The sequence below is a fragment of the Rhamphochromis sp. 'chilingali' genome, assembly GCF_963969265.1.
Source record: "Rhamphochromis sp. 'chilingali' genome assembly, chromosome: 1".
Lineage (NCBI taxonomy): Eukaryota > Metazoa > Chordata > Actinopteri > Cichliformes > Cichlidae > Rhamphochromis > Rhamphochromis sp. 'chilingali'.
In genome coordinates this window covers 40686918-40702949 of record NC_137929.1, presented here as the reverse complement: position 1 = coordinate 40702949, position 16032 = coordinate 40686918, and the positions used below count along the sequence as shown (strand labels likewise).

Sequence of the window (16032 nt, the reverse complement as noted above, 5' to 3'; positions counted from 1 at the left end):
AGAATAGCATGGAATTGAATTGAAAGTAATTTGTTTCTATCAAACACAGCTCAAACATGCACTGTGAAAACTGTTTGAACCTTTTTGTGTGGACGTCTCCTTTTTTATAGAACATTTAAACAAGAAATTTGACCCAAAGTGCATTAGAGATTTATTTTTATTTTTCAATTATTAAGCAGTGTCACTGTGGTACTTTAAAATGCTCTTTCATCAGCCTCTGACTGTTTGGATTCCTTGTTGCCTTGTACTTGTGACATGTGCAATGACAATAAAGTTGAATTCTATTATATTCTATTCTAAAATACCTTACCTACCCAATGGCACACTGGTTTAGTGTGTCTAATGCCACTTGATGTCAGTGTTGCGAAGCTTTCAGCTGAAATTGTCAATACAAATGATTGCTTTTAGTTTCCAGGATATGAACTCACCTTTGTTTCACATCAGTTGGATAGGGACTTTCTGATATTTTACTCTCTGTGGTTGTTGTTTTTTTAAAGAAATTAATAAATATTAAGAATCATGATTTTCACAGCTTAAAGTTGCCTTATTGTTAGCTGCTAATGGCTAAAACATTCTTAACCTGTAAGGTGTGCTCTTCTCACCTTTCTTTTAAATGATATTTCTTAACAGCAGAATCTTTTAATGCTTTTTTGATTTTTCATTTTTTGGACAAAGACATGACTCAGTGTGTGCATTAGCAGTCACCTAGACAAGATGGAATAAACTAGCTGTCCTGTGAAGGAGAGTCTTAGGATATTGGATAGATTATATGAGGTGAAAAATGAGTGCCTCCACTGTCTTTTTTTTTTTTTTTTTTTTTTGAATCACAGTTCTGTAACCCAAACTATTGATTCTAGCATTTTAATTATGACAGTAAATACTCAGTTACAATGTTACAAACCTTTTATTCTAGCTTCTCACTAATACACATCTCTACCCTACAAACCTATTTACTAACATAACAGCCTGTTCATTTCTTTGATTTTTAATTTGTTTTGGTATTTTTTTTTTCTATTCACGACTTCATTTTTAACGCAATTAAAGCACATTTTCCATAGATTTACAACAACTTGCTTTTGACAGCCAAAACACAAAATGAAGAAACTAGCGTCAAACTGTGGGCCCAGTCTTTAATTCTACCATAATATATACACTTACTGAGCTCTAATGCTAATTTCATGTCTATTTATGTTAGGTTTGCCAAGTCAAATTATAGAAGTAAATATTTACTTTAAAGACCTAGTTACATTACATATAATTACATTTTATGATTATTTAGCTGTTGAACTAGTACACAAATAACAGTTTATTTGTGCGTAGTCTACAGTACAATACAATCACCCCTTTTCAGTTTATGCAACCAGAAGTGCAGGAATCTGCCAAACAGGACAAAGCTTCAGTGTTACAGGAGCATATTTCTTTATTTCACTGTCTTGACAAACACATCTTACTCAGGTTAAAACTAATGCAGGAAGATTCACAAACTAAAGCCTTCCTTGATTCATAGTTAGGTTCAATATAGCAGTTAATATAGAGACTCATTCAGATTACCAAAAATAAAAGAAGGGTTCTCATCAGAAAAGGAAAATGTTAAAGTAACAAAGTAAAATCTATAGTAATCTGTAATATATCTAGCAGCACAGAACATCTCAAATCCATGCCATGTAATATAATTTAAAAAAAAAAAAAAAAAAAAAAAAAAACATAATGCGCATGCAAATGGGTTATTTCTCTTCATAAACTTTAGGCTTGTTTGTAGGAGAACAGTACAATGATATATTAAAAATAAATTAACATATTCAATAAATTACAATTACCCAAACATTTGATTGTGAATATGAAGCACTGTCACATTTTCTCTTTAAACATCTAAAATGAGTTCAGCTCTTCTAAAGTTTTTCTTACAGATAATTAAAAAAAAAAAAAAAAAAAAAAAAAAATAGTTGCGAGAGTAAAATTTACCAAACACAATACGTGTTGCACTCCTTGCAGCACAGTTGTAATTTACTCAAAGTACCTCGAATAGAATAAACCAATCTGAAACTTCATATTTAAAGGCAGGTGCAAAATGAATCAACAGTTCGATCAGTGAGCCAGGAGAGGGTGTTGGTAATCTTTTATAAATGAGTAGCAATGTGCTGGAGTTGCTCAAATACTTCCAGTGGCCTCCTGAAGCTCCTCTCTGAAGGTGTTAAGTTCCACTATTGTGTCATTGAGCACGGCTGCAACTTCTTTTAGTCTAGCTACCATCTCCTTCTTGCAGCTTTTCTTCAGCTCCCTGGAGTCCTTGGTGAAGAACTTATCCATGCCTTCAAAGAGTCCTTGCACTGCGGCCACCGCTCCGTCAGTCATTTCCGTCGCTCGCATCACGGGGGAGTCGACCAAGCTTATTATTTGGACGGCCCTGCGGATCTCCCAGTCCTCTGAGTAATGCTGGGTTCCAGACCTGAGAAACGGATGGCCTCGCAGTTTGTACAAGCCCTCATTGACAAAGTGGAGGATTTTGTTGATGTCCAGCAGGTGAGTCTCATACTCTTGCAGCACTATCTCAACCTAAAGAGAGTCAGAAAAGAAAAAGGCAGGTTCAAGCATGAGATGAGACGTGATATTCAGTTTTAACTTTTACAAAAAAGTTGCATTAAATCCTCAAATGAAAAGTAAAAACACTGCTCTGAGAAGTTTCCAAGTAATCTACAGCACTGCGCTTTATAAAACTACAGCTTACCTTCTTCTGGTCCTGCATGTTGTTAACATTGTCCGAGATGGCTGCAGAGGCCGAAGTTATTCCTCCAGCTGTCGCCACACCCACACCTATAGCTGTAATTACCAGAGAGGCGCCAAAAGTGAAGGGTGCCAGAGCTAAACCAGCAATAGCTGTCACACCGCCCACAGCTGTGGTGGTGCCACCAGTGATCCCAGCAACCTTGGCTTTCTGGTGGAACTCGTTGATGTCGTCAGCAATGGCGTGGAGCTTGATGATGTCCTGCCAAAGGACCTCGGCTCGCTCTGTGAAGACCTTGTTGAATACACGCAGGCCTCGATGAACCTTGTCTGCCAATATGGTGAACGACCTGGGAAGTAATCGAGAGCCAAAGCAGAGAATTGGAAGCAGCGAGTTAAAATCGGGTTCTTGATAAAATAACATCTGGGATCCCATCAGCTTGTCTGCTGACCTGGCCTGAAGAGGCCAATTTTCCTGGCTTCCAGTTTAGCCAGAATGTAAGTGAACCAATATCATAGATTTGACAGGCAATGCTATTTTTTCCAGGCATAATTTTGCACCACCAAAATGATTCACAACACATGGCATGTAATGTGACCTTAAAATCAAAATGACATCAATGGGATCAAAATGTCAGGGAACAGAGCAGAAGGCAGCCAACGGGGCAAAGAAGCACTTTTATAAGAAAGCTTCATTAAGAGAGTTCAGTCTATTATAAAGAATAAAGGTGGCCAATACCTGATAATTAACTTTCAATCACATTACAAACTAGTTCACCTTATCTACTGTATTTCCACACGTTTTTGAACATTTTAAAAAAAAAAAAAAAAAAAAAAAAAAAACCACAAAGAAAAAAAAAAACAACAACCCCAAAATAAGCACTGCACCCATTTCCCATTTGCCTAGAAAATTTTTTTTTTTTTTTTTTTTTTAAAAAGGAGGGGTTCGTACTTATTTACTGAATGACAGATTACCACAACATTAACTTCTGGTATCAAGCTGCAAATTACTGCACGTACTTTGATTCATCTTTCATGACTATCTCCTCATCGTCTGATGCCACCTCGTCCCATTCTGTAATGCAAAACAAGCAAGAGGTGTTATTTAAGCTTTGAAGATATGTCAAAGTGTTAGCTTCCTTTATTTCAATGTGAACAAGTCTGATTGTGACTCACGCTCCACTGTGTTCCACCACTCCATCAAACTATCAGTGTCCTGTGAAAATGAAGTGTGACAGTTTACTTGAAAGATCAGTAAACAAGCCTGTTTAAAATAGAGTATCTGCAGTGTTTAAAAAAAAAAAAGAACAGAAAAAAACCCCAAAGACTGACCCCATCCTCATCTTCATTCTCATTATCTGCCAAAGCCTGCTCATCCATCTGAGCAGCCCGCCATTCTGCCTAAATTGGAAAGGAGGGGTGGACGTGACCAAAAACAAACCAGTGATTGAGTCAACAAGTCTCTGCAGCACACATTCATACATGACTTATCAAAACAAGCTGAGCCCTTGCACATATCAAGTTGTAGTTGGTGTGTCAGACTCTGCAACTAAACCAGTCTGGCCGCATGTCAAAGGAATGTGGTTCAGAGAGAAACAGAACGAAGGCAGCAGTGGGGAACAAAACATTTCATTGTCAAAAAGCAGCCGACGACTGAGAAACGAAAGTTTGCCATGTATAAATAACGACAAAATGTTCTTAAGGAAAGGAAATCACTCAGAACAGTTTGTTTGATCCTGTTTTAGGCTTTGGTTCTGTCACAGCAACACACTCTTCATTTACTAAATCAGGTTTAGAACAGAGTTATTAGTGTAAAATAGTAAAACTGGTAACAATGCTGTACCCAGCACTGATATGTGTTCCAAGTTTATCATGACAGCATTGTTAATTTAAAGATTATTTAAAGGTAAAATTCTCCATGAAGATGATTCGATGGAAAATGTTTTAACTGAGCCTGAAGTTGTTATCAAACTCAAAGCCAAGTCAAGAATGTGTATCACATTCCAGAATAACCTGAGAGGAAGTAAATGCTTCTTATTAGGACATCAATAATGGTGTGATTAGATAAGGATTATGGACAGACTATTCATTGCTGTATAAGTCAAAGTACTTTTGTAACATTTAGGTTTTTTTCATGTTAAAAGTTGTGAACTCACCCTAGCAGCCTCTGATAGGTAGTCACCAGCTCCTGGTGGATCTTCACTCTCTGCATGTGTGGCTTTGTTCTATGAAACAGACAGAGTAATGATGCAGTCTTGTACCTGAAGACCAGACAGCAATAAGAAAAACTCCTGCAAAGTTTAGCAAACCTTATGTTTCAGTTTTTTGGGGACTTTTTTGGGCGACTTTTGAAGTTTTGAGGCCTTTTTCTGTTGGCAGGGGAGAAAAAACAACAAGTATTTTTCAGTCATATATTACATGATGGCAAAAGAAAGCAGTGGAAGTAAATCAAAGTGAAATGAGTACCGGTTTGTAGAAGTCCACTTCATCCTGTTTATCTTCATCATACATCTCTCCGGGACTCGTGAAATCTCTGTCTGTCGTGTAGTCCTCAGCAAACACATTCTGCAGAAGCAGGAAGTAAATAAATGAAACCCAAAGCTCAATAAGTGTTAGCAATAGTGTGTTATGCTAATGATTGTAAGATAAACATACACTTGATGCATGCCGGGGTGTGTGGTAGCTGAATCCGATTAGTTCACTCTGTCCATTGGCTGTCTTAGCTTTTCGTGGCACAGGAAGGGGAGGTTTAGGTTTTGCTTTTTTCTAGCAGGGAAAAAACAATTTTATTTGTCATGGTGACGGCACAAAGATGTATTTAACAGCACGAATAGATCAGAATCAATTTACAAGTCACTCGGCAAAAAAAATAAATACCTTGTTTCAAAGATTTTAATGGTAATGTTACAAAACACAAATTTGAGAAATTTTAAATTAAAATAAAAAAATCTAAAATACCGGTTTGCAGTCCTCCATTTCATTTAGCTCTTCATTTTCTAGCTCCTCTGCACACCAGCTGGTCTTTATCAGATTAAGAAAAGAAGAAAATTTATGAAAATCAGAAATCAAAAACTCATTACTCCCCATCCTGAATCCAGATAGTATTACTCAGAGCAAAAATATTATAATAAAATTCCTGAATATTCAATCTGTTATGAATTCACCCTTAAAGCTGTAACTAAATCCTGCTGAGGACAAATCATTCACAAAGCATACAAAAAGCTACTAAAGGCGATACAGAAGCCGTATTTTTCCCCTTCAGAGGAAACCAATAACTTGAGTTTGCATAATCCAATAATCTTTTTAAACTTTCGAGGACACACTCATCTGTAAAGTATGAAATGAACGACGGCCAATCAAAACAAAGCAAACTTGTCCTATTAAGATTTAAGGTGGGTTCATTGAGTCACATTTAACTCATGCATTCAATAACACTAGTACATGCTCATGGCGCAGTATTATTTGGTCTGTGATTTTAGTCCATTGTCAGGTGGTTGCTAGGCAACAACACGTGTCATAGGAGGCATCGTCCTAATTTTGTGGCTATAAACAACATCTTAGCATTGTGAAATAATATCATACAATGCTATAAAGAATACGGGTTAAGCCCGTTGGTAGGTAGGTGGTTGCTTGGCAACATGAAGACATAATGTGATAAGATAATTGTCACATTATAGATAATTTTCAAGGAGCCAAAATATGTGTCAAATTTTATTGCGCAACTCTTAATTGCAGGCAAACAGAATCTATGTATTATCGTAAGATAGAAGAAAATATTTCCCTTTCATTGGTACAACTCCTGGTAAGCTTGCAGTTTGAATTTCCCATCCATGTGATAATTTCATTTATCAGTTCTGATGTTAATGTCACAATATGACAATATTGGTGGGCAGAGTGATTACAAGGCTTCATTACATCAAATGCCATTTCAAACTACAAGGTTTCTAAATAGCAATTAATATGGAATGTAATCAATAATAGTAATTCATTACAAAAACTAAACATATTATAAATAATGACAATTAGGTTAGTCAAGAATACATCTTTTTGATGTACCCATTTACTTATTTTCATTCGACTATAAAAAGTGCTTAAAAACAAAACCATGCTAACTCTGTTGCTTCGCCCTTTTTAAAGGGTGAGCAAACTGGTTATAAACAGGACACCGAGTTATAGAAGACAGGTTTATGCAAGCCAAATCTGACTGTTACCTTCTTATCAGGTGTGTAGCCATGTGCACCAAAAGCTCCGTCATGTGATTTCTCCTACATGGAAAAACAACAGTTTCAAGAATGTGATATGCCTTCATACCACAAATACCACATTTGAGCAACTTCACATGCAACGTCCAAACTACAGGAGTCCTAGTTTACACACTCCTACCTTTGAGCCTTTATGAGGTGTATAACCATGAGCTCCCTTTGAATCATCATTTGTCTGAAGAGAAAATGGTTTAAAACATTTTTAAACTGTTTTTTTGCAAATTACATGATTTTTACTTACAAAGCAGTAAAAGCTGAAATTTAAATAGTGCTCTGTGTGTGTGTAATACCTTAACTGGAGCAATGACGAATCCTCTGCGTGGCACAAACTTTACTTTCAATAACTTTTTGGTTTTCTGGAGAGAGAAAAGACCATATTTCTTAAAATGCACGGCAGTCTGCAGACTCTGTTATTTATCATAAGCATAACAAAAGCAAACAAATTTCAGAGCATCAACCTCTCCATGAGTTTCCCCTTCTTCCTCCTCTTCACCACTACTTTGCTCCAAAGCTGCCCCCTGTAAAATGCACATTATCCATTGTTAATGCAAATATCAGGCCCCAATCACATGGCAGCAACTCAAAGCATTTACACAAAGATTGGGGGAAATTAATGTATCCATACCAACTACTCATTCACACAACCTACCTTTGATGCATAAGGTGAATGTCCATTCAAGTCCTTTTCCTCCAGCACAGGGGAATTGGCAGATGGTCTCCTAAACAGGTGACCAACCTTTGGCTTCACACTTTTCTTCTGGTAATAAAAACATATTGTTAATGAACAAAGTTATGAATTCTACTGAAATGTTAGAAGAGGGAGGAGCATAATCTATACTTTGTAGTCCATCTCCTTGTTATCTTCAAACTCTCCTGCAGACATTTGCAGCTCTGAAAACTGTTCCTAAAAAAAAAGAACGACACTTATATTAGTGTGCTCGCTAGGAATCTAATTATGACCAACTTTATGGTGAAGCGAAATGTCATGCCCAGGTTTTATTAATATTTATTACTTTAGAATTTCCTTAAAGTTTTATAGTTAAACTATTGGGAGTGTAGTGGTTTACAGATTCGCCTAGCATTTGAAAGGCACAGATCACCCGAGACACAGGAATGTTTCCCACTTGAACCATTTCTCAAAGCATTGATCATTTTATTTGTTCTTCCAAGAATAATGTTTTCCCATTTTTTCCCCAGTTTTATCCTTTAATATTGCACAACCACAGAGAATTTGGACAATCTAGTGTTACCTTGGACGCTTTACTCGTGAGGGGCAGCGTGTTGCTCTTCCCATTATTTATGACATCGGGAGATTTGCTCTAAAAAGTGAGAATCCTTGGCATTAAAATGACAAACAGTCACACAGAAAGAAGCAGGGAAACGGTTTTTCGTAGCGTACCTTTGACCCTCTCCTGGACAAGTGGGACATTCTGAATGCCTTGTTCTTTTTCTATAAGAAATACTGGAGGTGAAGCTACATGCAAGACATAGGATGTAAAACAGCCGGGAATGTGTAACAATGAATAAAATGAGATCGATGATACCTTGCTCTTGCTGTGACTCCCATCTTCACTACTTCCTCCATCAGAATCGGCCATTGCCTAAAGAAAATATTTGACTTTTAGCTACTTTTTGGTTTAAAATAACGATTAAAAAAATAAATAAATAAAAGCTAGTCAAATAACGAACGGTGTCTGACCTTCAGCGACTCCCTTCGCAGTCTCAGTGTTCCTGACTAGGGGAAAAAAATATCACAAGTTTAGTAGCTTGAATGTTTTTAGCATAATTTTGATTAGACATGAGTTCATGATGTTCTCCAAGGTCAATTTTAAGAAATGTGTTCTTACAGGTTTGAAGTTTGGGTCTAGCTGAGGACTGTCATCAGGCCAGTCTTCCACACACCTTTCCTGTTTTAAGATGTAAATAAAACAGATCTTTATATTGCCAGTTGCCCACCCTCTTGTAATAATTCATGTTACAATATGTGTTTGTGCAACAACAGCATAAGAGCTTATGTGACGCAGTGGTGGTGCCATTTAGTTTTAGTATGCATATCCACCCTAAACAGAACATTCCTGCATCCCCTGAGGTTTGGCTTCCATTTAAGATTGTCTCTCTTTACCATCAGGTCAATATACAGCATCAGTTCATCATTCGATAATAACATTTTCCAATAGACAAACTGCCTTGAATGTGATCGATTGGTAGTCATAAAGGTAAAATTTGACTTCACTGGTCTTGTATCTTTATATGGAAAGCATATTAAGCCAACTGACATTATCCAGTAGTAAAAGTGTCTTAATGTTCATTCCATCCAACATTTCCATAGGATCTCATAAACAGTGTCGCCTCGGTCTGTCTGTAGAAAGTCCTCATCTTTATCGCAATCTATGGAAAATTTGTGATCAAAGTCTCATATTTGATTAATGAAACTTACCTGCCCAATAAACAGGATGTCTTCAAAGACAACATAGTTCTCAGGCTCCACTGGTTTCATTTCCTGCACAATTATAATAAATTCAGAGCATCATAAAAAAACTACTGTTTTAATCTCTTCTTATGTGCAAACCAATTACCCACATAAATTTGAAATTTGAACCCCATAGCGTACCGGAGTTTTTTGTTTACGGCGCGTAATCGGTTTTAGATTTTTGAAGGATGGTTTGGGAGAGACCTTCGGTACGCTTGGTTCAGGTTCACTCTAAACACAGCAGCGAGGAGACAAAGAAGGCAGTTAAAAGCAAAGTAAATCCAGCATATTTGTCAGCTCAACAAGAGGAAACTTAGTTTTTAGCCTACAGGGGATTCCAACTGTGGTGCCATTTCTGGTTTTAGTGGCTTTTCTGGCTGTGGTGGCCGTTCTGGCCTTCGATGTCGAGTTCGAGGAAGCGGCTTCGGCGGACGTTTAAAAGACTGCATCTGCGAAATTGATTATCAAAGAAGCTATCAGGCGCATGTCGTACAAATCAGAATTAAACTTTGCTGCTGATATACAACCTACTGCACAAAGGGAACTTCATCACAGCACACTTGAATGTACAGATAATGAATGATGTTTGTTACATACGTTGCTCATTCTACTTGGAGATTGGCCGGGTGAGTCAGACAGATCCCCGGCCTGAATGATGGGGGTCGGCTGAAGAATGTCATGCTTGGTTCCCCGAGGAGTTGTCAAGGTAATCTCTTGTGGCTTTTGGAAAGGCTTTGGTGGAACTGGTGGCGGAGCTTTTGATTTTTTAAATACATGTGAAGATGATGCATCTGGCACATCCAATTTCAATTCTGAAGGACTGTTAAGAGAAGAGTATGAGGAATCTGAGGCAATATTTTTGGAGGCCCTTCTCTGTGATGGAAGTCGCTGAAAAATGTCTGGGGTCCCACTAGAAACATCCTGGAAAGGGTCATATTTTGTAAAGGGAGTGGAACCAAATGGGTCACCCAAACTGGAGACATCTTGGAATAAATCCTTTGCGATCGGGCTTGCGAATGGATCAACTGAATTCGTCGATGCAGTGGAAAACGCACTCAAATTTTCTTTAAAAGACAAGCCAACAAGTTCCTTCTCTTTAGTATCTTGTTTGTCTTTCTTTGTTGAATCTGCCTGAAATAAATCAGTTTCTTTGGTTGGGGCTGTGTAAAATGGCTGTGGTGACTGAAACAGATCATCCGCCTTCTCAGTGGCAGTATAAAATTGATTTGCCACAGTAGATTTTGGAGTCAGGAACAAATCATCCTCCTTATTTAAAGGAGATGTGAATGGGTCTACAAATGTACTGGCAGCTTTATCAAAAGGGTCCGCCTTCTTAGCCCATGGAGTTTCGAACAAATCTTCCTTTTTATCAGCCTGGAAAAGATCGCCCTCTTCGCCTTTAAAGAGGTCAGAGCTTCTGGACAGAAAACTCTTAGAGAGGTTCTGCCCCTGAGCCGGAGTTGCTTTAAATAAGTTTGGAGAGTTCAGGGTCACATCGTGAAAACCATTAACAGTTGCATTATGACTTGGTGCTGATCTGTGGAAGAGGTCTTGGTCATTGTTGTCATTTTGGCTTTTGAACAGGTTGTTCTTGGGTTCAGGAAACATGCCTCCATTTTCCTCAGTCCTATTTTCAGAGGGAAGATTGCTCTGAAAGTCAGGTGGAGACACAAAAAGGGAATCACAGTCGACGCTCTCCGAAGTTTTCTTTCTTTTGTCCTCTGTTATGTCACCTTTGTTTTCCTGATAGTGGAGCACAATATTATTCTTTAAAAAACAAAAAACTAAAACAAAAACGTGATGTTGTCATCTGGGTTTAGAAGCATGAAATCAGTGTAATATACATACCAAGTAATATGCATAGAAAGGGTTCGTCCTGGAAGAACTCCCATTGACTCCATTCCTCTTTTAAAAGGAGAGAAAAGGAAGTGATTTTAGTCATGTCATGCAAAAACATCTCAGGGCTTAACAGGAAATGTTCCTCAAACAATTACACAGATTGTTTCATGGTGGCAGGGTAGTATTTATGCCAAGTTTAACTTTAGTTTCTTCAGTATCGCCCACAATTGATCTTTTCCTAATATTTCAATGGCCACACACCAGAATAGTGCCTCTCGCAAAGTCATTTGGAAAGCATCGCTAAGAAATGCTTCTTTTAATGACAGTCTAATATTAATCGCTACAACATGCTGACAAGGCACTTTATTAATAGAAAAGTCCAGTCAGACAAGATCTCTTGACAACAGCGTGATTAGACAAAGGGTGCAGCTTTAACCTGTGACACAGACAGAAGAGGAGGACTTATAAAAACACAAAGATGAGTTTGAATTAACACAATCTCACAAACTCACCTGTGGTTCAACGTTGTCAGTCACATCTGACCACTCACCACCCTGTGGGCAAAAAGTCACTGAGACTAAAAAGAGATTTCTAGAGTGAAGTGTTTACATAACGACATTATCAGGATGTATCATGTGTTTGTTGCCTGAAATGCTAATCAGTAAATACACTTTTCCAGGCATGTGACATGCACTTCCACACCTGTCCATTAAACACCAACTCATATTTTGGTGCCGTTTAAACAATAACTCACAAGTATGACAGAGGCACATCTGTGCTCATGCAGGGGAACCAATGCTTCTCAAAAATTTTACACAACCTGCAGTTCTGTGTAAGTGAAAAACTGCTTTCTACCCTCTGTGGTTTTTTGCCATTCATTAGTCAGAATTTCAGGTTGTCACAAATTGTGACTTTGGAGAAAAAAAAAAAAAAAAAAAAAAACAAAAAAAACCCCACACACCAAACTTTAGTTGTTACGTCAAAATTTTTAGACAACCTGAAATTCTGACACCCCCCTCGCTTCTTCCTCCAAAGAAAGTATGGATTGTAGATAGAAAGCAAGAGTGTGCATTTGTGTGTCTGTTCACCTTGTACCGATTATGGAAAGGACTCTGGGGAACTCTTTTCAGCATATTCTGCAGTTCCGCAATACTCTGTAAAGATGACATGCATGGATTATGGTCCGCTTTTCTTTGTTGTGAGCCAGCGAGTACAATACCAGTGATAGTTTGGTATCAATGGAATATTTTCAGATTGCAGTTAAAATGATGACGATTATCTAAACAAAATAGCTACATGTAACTTTCTGAGACTTAAGGATGTATTCCTGCAGAAGGTTCTTCTTTTACTTTTAATTCACAGTACATACAGTATGTAGAGGCTTAAAAGCAGCTTTACTTTTAGACTAGACTGTTGCATGACATAAAGAAGTTACGCAACATCTACTTTAAAATGAAATCCTGTAAGCCTACTCCTCCTGTAGAATCTAGTGTTTAGAAATTAAATGAATCAATGTATGTTTGTGATTGAGAAGAGTCCAACAGCAGTGATCGCACAAAATTAGCTTTGCTGTGCAAAAGGCACGCATGACAGGAGGCATCTTGATATTCTGGGTATGTCAATCTAGTTCGTTTGCCTGAACAAAAACAGCACAACATGCCAGCAGCAGTACAGGGAAACTGGCGATGACACATGAAACCATGAAGAGAGAGTGCTTACCAGTCTGAGGACATAATGCGAAAACTGTAGTATATTTTAAGTGGTTCATTGAGTAGTGCACTTTTAAGTACTCACACGTCGTCTCTCTCCAGATGCAGCTTCTGATGTTGTCGCCTCTCCGTGTTCGTCCCCTCCCTCGATATTTTCCTACAATATTCAAACAAATCAAAGTAACTGATTACCAACAATGAAGCTGCAGTTTCTGACAATGGAAAGTTTTAAATCTCCTCAAAGCGTCAGCCTGCACATTCTAATTAGCTTGCAACAGTCTCACACTGATTATTCGCTATTTATTTGAAATTCTTTAATACTCACAGCCGCATCTTCCCTCATGATGAGCAAAACTGGTTAATTTTTTGATGTTGAAGGTGAACCGGTATGTGTTTCCCCACCTGTGTGAGTTATCCTTTAAACGCAGCAGCTCCTCTGGACCTACTGGAGTGGCGTTTATAATTAGCTCTGAGTCTCACTCACCTGTGACAGGTCGGCCGGTCCGAGGATTTTCAAAATAAGAGGATTTTCTGCACATGCGATTCTTGTTTCGTCCGCTTGAAACCCAAATAACACCAACATTCACGGCTTAAGAGTGCCTTCGACCTCTACACATTATATTTTAATGCTTTAATTTTGTCACGGCCGTTTAAAAAGTCAAGAATGTAATAATAATAATAATAATAACGATAATAATAATAATAACGATAATAACAATTTGATAGCACCTGTTTAATTTCCCGGCCTTAAAACGTTGTTATTGTCCTTTGATCGCTCTTTCATGTCAAGGTTGTGCAACCACAGCTAAAAAATTATGCTTCTGAATTTGTTTAAATTAAGAGCCGTTTTTTCACAATTATTTTGAAGGTAAATTTCCGGTCTCTTACCTGTTCGGCCGGCTTGTCGTAGCTGCTTTTCTTCTTGATGTTTTTTTAGCTGTAGTGCGAACCGACCGGTTATCCTCTCCCAGCTTAACCAGGCGGACGTGACGGTGTATTGTTATTTATGACACCTACTTTGAAAACAACAAAACTCTCTAATGTGTAACAAATGGCATGAAAGCAGACGCAGACTGACTGAATAACAATTATTGTTCGGATTTGGAAATGCATAACAGAAAATACATCATATCTTCGTCTTCAGTTGAACTGTTATATAAGTAGTGAACCCATATGAACAAAAGCCATCCTCATGTCCAGAGCCCCTTGTTACTCCAGGGCTTTGGTCATGTCAAAGAATAGCAGTATGTGGACACTCAGGGAAATTATTAAGATTTGCCTCCTTTGCTGACTGAAGACACTGGATTCTTAGTTTAACAACGTCAGAAGTGTCAAATGGCAGAAGCTCTATAGAAGATCTGTATAATCTGATTGTGAGAAATGGTCTTATTTCTATGGGAAAACTGTAAAATACAGCATAACAAAGTGTATGTGCGACTGTAAAATGTGCTGACACCTGCTTGCCTCTGCAAAACCTTGAAACAGGAAGTTCAACTGAAATGACTCATTAGACCAAGCTCGCAGACAGCTCAAAAGCTCATCAGCTTTTCAATCTTCTCCCACGCCCACTCTAAATACGGACTGGAAACTAACAGCTTTACCAACACACATGCATGTCAACACACAGCATATTCAAATGTAACTCTTTATTTTCTAATACATAGTCTTTATAGGATCTTTTAAGTTTTGTGTGCTCTTTCTCACACAAATGTTACTCTTCCTCCATCCCAAAGACAATGCTGTGTAGTGTTGTCCAGCACATTCATTAAAAGACACAACATGAGCAGTGATGGTTCTGGTTGGCTCGTGCTACTGTCCTTTTTTGTTTGTATGCCTGTATCATTTATTCAGTTCATTGTAAACAAACAGTAAAATGCCACCAGAAGTTTCTCTATACATGAGTAAACTTCCTAAAATAATACAGAGACTTTATAAATGGATTTCTTTCAAAAATCTAGCTAAACAACACAATTATTCATAATAATTAACACGTGGCTTATAATGTTTAATCAAAAGCTACAAAGAAATGGTATTTTTGGCCCAATACCAATAAATTAAATACTTGTAAAGAAATGAAAGGAAAACCATTGACACACATCATGCAATTCTTTCCACAGACAAACAAAGAAACTTGGCAAAACATGGCATGACTTTATCCAAGCTGGAATTACCTGCCTCAGGTATGCTTTCATCCACACCTGACTAGGTGTGGCCAATTAGCACCAGCTCAACACATTGAGGAGATAAAAGCATACCTGAGGCAGGCTTTTCAGGGAGCTCACTAGTCTTTGCCTTGGTGGCACTAGCCAGTTCAGCCAGCCTGCTATGCCATTTTAAGATAAAACCTCTTCTTACTAACACTCTGGTATTCGTCTCCTGTTTTTATGTTGCAGCTTTTGATCCGGGTCGTAACACCAGCTAATCAGTGGACACTGTCATGGTTGCTCTTGTTCTCTCTCTCTTGGTCAGTGTGTGTGTGGCATTTGTGGTCACCTCCCTGAGTCCTGTCGTGTCTCTATGCTCAGCTATGCTGACTCCCCTCCAGCTCATTGGTGATCAAGCTGACTACGTAAGGCTGGAACAAACATTCATTCATAGCCAGAATGTTGTGTTAGCCAGGTACGAACTCTATTCATGCGTTTGTGCGCGCCCTGTGAAGTATGCAATGCCTGACTGCCACTATTGAAATTGCTCAAATGTCAAATGCTCACTCTGTGGTTACTGCCTTTTCCCCTCTGTTTAGTCTGCTAATAATAATTTCTACTGTGCTCTGCCAGTCTACGACAGACAAATTGATTTAGGCTTAATACTTGCTACAGAGAAACTGTTACAGTGTCAAAGAAATGAAAGAAAAACCATAAAACCAATGATTCGTATCGTGCCATTCATTCTACAAACAATCAAGCCTTCCAAGAAGTGACATGACTTTAGCCAAACAGGCAGGCTGTTTATAGTCACCATGTCCTGCCCTACAGAGCAATAAGTTCTAGAAGTGTTAAGTAGAAAAGTCTGAGGCTGAATATCTAACTCT

General features: G+C 38.1%; 1 protein-coding gene across 3 annotated transcripts; it reads right to left on the bottom strand.

The window, feature by feature from the left end:
* Positions 1–1980: 1980 nt before the first annotated feature.
* LOC308391770 (uncharacterized protein) lies at positions 1981–13461 on the bottom strand. 3 transcript variants are annotated; one of them, XM_080874512.1, is made up of 30 exons: positions 13327–13461; positions 13087–13158; positions 12381–12446; positions 11805–11846; positions 11302–11358; positions 10051–11220; positions 9783–9902; positions 9595–9684; positions 9421–9483; positions 8831–8890; positions 8683–8718; positions 8528–8584; positions 8383–8433; positions 8234–8302; positions 7822–7887; positions 7633–7740; positions 7442–7501; positions 7274–7339; positions 7105–7158; positions 6933–6986; positions 5680–5742; positions 5377–5487; positions 5188–5286; positions 5031–5090; positions 4878–4946; positions 4054–4122; positions 3898–3937; positions 3742–3796; positions 2726–3071; positions 1981–2553 (listed from the first exon to the last, which is right to left on the bottom strand). In XM_080874512.1, the coding sequence occupies exons 1-30, from the start codon at positions 13342–13344 to the stop codon at positions 2149–2151; spliced, it is 3696 nt and encodes a 1231-aa protein (XP_080730638.1). In that variant the 5' UTR covers positions 13345–13461; the 3' UTR covers positions 1981–2148. The 3 variants fall into 3 exon arrangements, with proteins under 3 accessions (XP_080730638.1, XP_080730639.1, XP_080730640.1); XM_080874513.1 differs by having other exon boundaries at positions 7633–7737; XM_080874514.1 differs by having other exon boundaries at positions 10051–11196.
* Between the last annotated feature and the right edge of the window lie 2571 nt (positions 13462–16032).